The 6,503-nt window shown below is 30.9% G+C and overlaps 1 protein-coding gene across 1 annotated transcript; it reads left to right on the top strand.

Moving 5' to 3' along the window:
* The first annotated feature begins 3,703 nt into the window (after positions 1-3,703).
* LOC129739873 (uncharacterized) lies at positions 3,704-6,483 on the top strand. The gene is given in 5 exon segments (XM_055731417.1): positions 3,704-4,071; positions 4,131-4,240; positions 4,243-4,798; positions 4,860-5,524; positions 5,527-6,483. Coding segments are annotated over 5 exon segments (1,911 nt in total). The 5' UTR covers positions 3,704-3,895; the 3' UTR covers positions 5,931-6,483.
* Positions 6,484-6,503: the final 20 nt, after the last annotated feature.

Raw genomic sequence — 6,503 nt, 5'->3', positions numbered from 1 at the left:
CAAAAATGACAAAAATGACAAAAATGACAAAAATGACAAAAATGACAAAAATGACAAAAATGACAAAAATGACAAAAATGACAAAAATGACAAAAATGACAAAAATGACAAAAATGACAAAAATGACAAAAATGACAAAAATGACAAAAATGACAAAAATGACAAAAATGACAAAAATGACAAAAATGACAAAAATGACAAAAATGACAAAAATGACAAAAATGACAAAAATGACAAAAATGACAAAAATGACAAAAATGACAAAAATGACAAAAATGACAAAAATGACAAAAATGACAAAAATGAAAAAAATGAAAAAAATGAAAAAAATGACAAAAATGACAAAAATGACAAAAATGACAAAAATGACAAAAATGACAAAAATGACAAAAATGACAAAAATGACAAAAATGACAAAAATGACAAAAATGACAAAAATGACAAAAATGACAAAAATGACAAAAATGACAAAAATGACAAAAATGACAAAAATGACAAAAATGACAAAAATGACAAAAATGACAAAAATGACAAAAATGACAAAAATGACAAAAATGACAAAAATGACAAAAATGACAAAAATGACAAAAATGACAAAAATGACAAAAATGACAAAAATGACAAAAATGACAAAAATGACAAAAATGACAAAAATGACAAAAATGACAAAAATGACAAAAATGACAAAAATGACAAAAATGACAAAAATGACAAAAATGACAAAAATGACAAAAATGACAAAAATGACAAAAATGACAAAAATGACAAAAATGACAAAAATGAAAAAAATGAAAAAAATGAAAAAAATGACAAAAATGACAAAAATGACAAAAATGACAAAAATGACAAAAATGACAAAAATGACAAAAATGACAAAAATGACAAAAATGACAAAAATGACAAAAATGACAAAAATGACAAAAATGACAAAAATGACAAAAATGACAAAAATGACAAAAATGACAAAAATGACAAAAATGACAAAAATGACAAAAATGACAAAAATGACAAAAATGACAAAAATGACAAAAATGACAAAAATGACAAAAATGACAAAAATGACAAAAATGACAAAAATGACAAAAATGACAAAAATGACAAAAATGACAAAAATGACAAAAATGACAAAAATGACAAAAATGACAAAAATGACAAAAATGACAAAAATGACAAAAATGACAAAAATGACAAAAATAAAAAAAAATGAAAAAAATAAAAAAAAATGAAAAAAAAAAATGACAAAAATGACAAAAATGACAAAAATGAAAAAAAAGAAAAAAATGACAAAAATGACAAAAATGACAAAAATGACAAAAATGACAAAAATGACAAAAATGACAAAAATGACAAAAATGACAAAAATGACAAAAATGACAAAAATGACAAAAATGACAAAAATGACAAAAATGACAAAAATGACAAAAATGACAAAAATGACAAAAATGACAAAAATGACAAAAATGACAAAAATGACAAAAATGACAAAAATGACAAAAATGACAAAAATGACAAAAATGACAAAAATGACAAAAATGACAAAAATGACAAAAATGACAAAAATGACAAAAATGACAAAAATGACAAAAATGACAAAAATGACAAAAATGACAAAAATGACAAAAATGACAAAAATGACAAAAATGACAAAAATGACAAAAATGACAAAAATGACAAAAATGACAAAAATGACTAAAATGACTAAAATGACAAAAATGACAAAAATGACAAAAATGACAAAAATGACAAAAATGACAAAAATGACAAAAATGACAAAAATGACAAAAATGACAAAAATGACAAAAATGACAAAAATGACAAAAATGACAAAAATGACAAAAATGACAAAAATGACAAAAATGACAAAAATGACAAAAATGACAAAAATGACAAAAATGACAAAAATGACAAAAATGACAAAAATGACAAAAATGACAAAAATGACAAAAATGACAAAAATGACAAAAATGACAAAAATGACAAAAATGACAAAAATGACAAAAATGACAAAAATGACAAAAATGACAAAAATGACAAAAATGACAAAAATGACAAAAATGACAAAAATGACAAAAATGACAAAAATGACAAAAATGACAAAAATGACAAAAATGACAAAAAATGACCAAAAAGAAAAAAATGACAAAAATGACAAAAATGACAAACATGACAAAAATGACAAAAATGACAAAAATGACAAAAATGACAAAAATGACAAAAATGACAAAAATGACAAAAATGACAAAAATGACAAAAATGACAAAAATGACAAAAATGACAAAAATGACAAAAATGACAAAAATAACAAAAATGACAAAAATGACAAAAATGACAAAAATGACAAAAATGACAAAAATGACAAAAATGACACAAAAATGACAAAAATGACAAAAATGACAAAAATGACAAAAATGACAAAAATGACAAAAATGACAAAAATGACAAAAATGACAAAAATGACAAAAATGACAAAAATGACAAAAATGACAAAAATGACAAAAATGACAAAAATGACAAAAATGACAAAAATGACAAAAATGACAAAAATGACAAAAATGACAAAAATGACAAAAATGACAAAAATGACAAAAATGACAAAAATGACAAAAATGACAAAAATGACAAAAATGACAAAAATGACAAAAATGACAAAAATGACAAAAATGACAAAAATGACAAAAATGACAAAAATGACAAAAATGACAAAAATGACAAAAATGACAAAAATGACAAAAATGACAAAAATGACAAAAATGACAAAAATGACAAAAATGACAAAAATGACAAAAATGACAAAAATGACAAAAATGACAAAAATGACAAAAATGACAAAAATGACAAAAATGACAAAAATGACAAAAATGACAAAAATGACAAAAATGACAAAAATGACAAAAATGACAAAAATGACAAAAATGACAAAAATGACATAAAATGACAAAAATGACAAAAATGACAAAAATGACAAAAATGACAAAAATGACAAAAATGACAAAAATGACAAAAATGACAAAAATGACAAAAATGACAAAAATGACAAAAATGACAAAAATGACAAAAATGACAAAAATGACAAAAATGACAAAAATGACAAAAATGACAAAAATGACAAAAATAACAAAAATGACAAATATGACAAAAATGACAAAAATGACAAAAATGACAAAAATGACAAAAATTGCATAAATTGCATAAATTACAAAAACTTACCGATAAGGCCTAATTGTTCCCAGTCTTTTTATTATTTTTTTTGGGTTTTTTCTGAGTTTTCGGAAATTATTGTTATTTTGTTTTTTTTTTCTTATTTTGCTTGTTTATCGATTTTTAAATTGCTTTTTAATTTCATCATGATAATGTGAATTGTCATGTTAATATTTTTTTTTACTTATTTTTTTTTTGTTTGTTTGTGTTTTTTTGCTGTTTTTTTTTTGGAATAGCTGAGTTTGAAATAAATGGATCACACTCTCGAAAAATCAAGTTAGAAATGCCTTATGAGCTTTTGAGTTTTATTCAATTAGCTTACACAAATTTTAAATTTGATTTGTATAGTTTATTGAAAGCTCCCGAGCCATTTGAATATATTGATTGTTCGGCATTCGATAGTCTACAAACTTATTATAACACACACAGGATTTCGACCAGTTATGCCTTACACCTTCAGAGAAAGTTTTGTTTTGAAATTGCTTCAGTCAAAACAAAAATCCATTCGTTTTCGGTTTTTATCGCGTTCGCGTGCCAGTTTATCCATTTTTTAAAAGTTTTAGTTGTTTTATAATTTCATCAAGTGCCTTATAAAATAAGCCGTAGTTTAAAGTATCGCTCCTTGCAATGACGTTTGTTATCGACGGTTAAGTGCCAGCTTATTCGACCTGTTGATTGTTATCGGTAACTATTAATAATGCCGCAGTATAAAGCGGACACCGAACTTCGAAGGATTCTCTTCGAGTTGGATTCTGTGGCCGGAATCTTAAAGAGTGATTTACACACGCTCATGGAGCTGATCCCGCGAAATCTGGACGACATCGGTCAGCCACCCCGGAGCTATCAGCTGCGCTACACCGGTCAACATGAGGAGTGAGTCATGTTTTTTTTTGTTAGAGAAAAGTTCCTTAAATTTTTAATTTTTATTTCAGAGATCTTAGAGAGGCAGCTACCCGACAAGGAAGTTCACCAATCTTACTGCTTTTCGAAGAATGGGGAACTTCGGGGAAAAAGAGGCCGACTTTGAACCATCTCTATCAACTCTTGATAACGGCGGAATTGTTCAGAGCAGCCGATTACATAGCGGATAACTTTTGAAAATAGCTCGCCCGGTTAGACCATCAAAAGGTCCGGCAGCTGAAGTCGATACGGAACTAGTCCTTCAAGAGCTCCTGGAAAAAGATCTGGATCGGATTTCCTACCCAAATTCTTCCCAGTTGCAAAACGGAATGCAATCACTTACGCTTGAAAACAATTTAAATCGTCCTTCGACACCCAAACGTGAAGACATTGTAAATTTCCCCAACGAGATTCCTCGGGATTCTATACTCGATGGTCGTATTCCGTCTATTTTATCGGACACTAAAAATGATTCACCGCTGCCTGATTTAAGCGGGCTCTTGAGTGGGCCGAATCAAGCTTCCATGAACCGTGATTCAATGTCCTCGTCAAATAACGAATCAAGCGGTAGCGAAAGCACCGTTACAAATGGCCGTAACAGCAGTGAACACAGTATCAATCGAAACGAAAGCATAAGTCGTAGTGAACGACTGGAATCGATAAGTGAGGACCAAGAGGAGGGATCTTCGAATACGAACCGGTGAGTAGAACTTGGAGTTTTGATTCTAGTGAATCATTCTAATATTTTTTTTTAATTTCAGTTCCTTTGACGGTCCAGCAATTTCGTCTTTGTTAAACGGGCCCGATCAAATATCGGCGAACGATTTGCCCAATCTATCGTTTTTCGGACAACCTCAACCAGTGTCCAGTTCTAATTTGATAGAATTTTCTTCAACTATTAGCGCTGAGCTGGACACTCCAATCCAATTCCGTTTTGCCTATCTACAATCGGCAACTGCCAACTTTGACAGTCGACCATTCACAAACAGAGCTTGGAATAACCCAAATGGGCGACTTCTAGGATCCGGAGGTTTCGGCCAAGTTTTCTTGGGATTACACCTCACCAAAGACATTCCTGTAGCGGCCATCAAACGACTTTTTCCATCGAACTACAAATACGAGGAAAAATATAATCGAGAACTTGACCTTCTGACCCGAAATCGACATCCGAACATTGTCCGGTTACTCGGCTACTCAAATGATGATCAACTCAGTTTAGTGTACGAATATCTACCGGATGGTACGCTGGAGGATTTGTTGAGACAATCAAACGAAAAACGATTTCCAGTGCCAGTTGCCAGAAGACTGAACTACCTTCTGGGGATTTCTCGGGCTATAAAATTCCTACACGACCCTGCCGTTAACATAATTCATCGGGATGTGACGCTAAGAAATATTCTGCTTCACGGAGAAATAGCTAAGTTGTGTGATTTGGTTTAATCAAATCAATCAGTAGCCTAACGACAACCGGAGTTGTGGGGACGGGACCATATTTAGCACCGGAAGCCCTGCGACGCACCGTTACTCCTGCTTTGGACATATACTCATTTGGGGTGGTGATAGCTGAGGTTGCTACGGGTGAAGCAGTACTGCACGCAATACTTTCCCAGAGCGATGAGCCCGATTTGCTAGAACGGGTCACGGCCCGTGATGCCGATTGGGAAGCTATGGTTGACAGGAAGATTGAACCTGAACAGCTTCCTCTTTGGAGCGTTGTTGGTCGGCAGCTGTTGGAGCTAGCAAACGACTGTTTGCAGGAACGACTGCGTAGACCTAGTGCCGGTGATGTTGAAAGGCGTATCGAACAAATGAGTTGCGTTGGATTGCCATAAAGTGACACAGGTTTAAGAGTTTCGTGCTTTAAAGATAAGTGAAAAATTGTCGAGAGATTCCAAATGCCGAATATCAAATTACGCACGCAGTTTTTGTGAGGTTTTGCTTGCGAGAAGTTCTAAATTCAACTTAATAGAGAGTTTCAGAGTTTCATTCTCTGACTAAAAAACTAAAACGAGAAGAAAGAAGAAGAAGAACTTATAAGAGCTTTGATCAGTCCCCGACTATGACGCCTGCCTGTTGATTTCGTCCGCTATCAGCTAACGTAAGTATGATTGTTAAGTTAGATATACTATATATTGATACACTTTGACAATGTACGTGGATTTTTTTTCCATTTTTCCGCTATTGTACTTTGAAACCTAGCCCACAAATGTCTTATACCATCATACTTCATCTAGAAACGTTTAACGCATTAAAACTAAAAAACATAAATGGTCATTTGAGTTTCTGTTGAAAATGATCAAAGTTTTAATTATCAAGATGTGCAATTATCAGTAGATAATAAAATGCAATACAACGACAAGTATTGACATATTTTAAACGGTTTCACAAGCATAAAGTGAAGTATA

This window comes from Uranotaenia lowii, chromosome 1 (assembly GCF_029784155.1).
Source record: "Uranotaenia lowii strain MFRU-FL chromosome 1, ASM2978415v1, whole genome shotgun sequence".
Taxonomy (NCBI): Eukaryota; Metazoa; Arthropoda; class Insecta; order Diptera; family Culicidae; genus Uranotaenia; species Uranotaenia lowii.
Note: the sequence above shows the minus strand (reverse complement) of the source record. Positions and strands in the feature narration are given on the sequence as shown.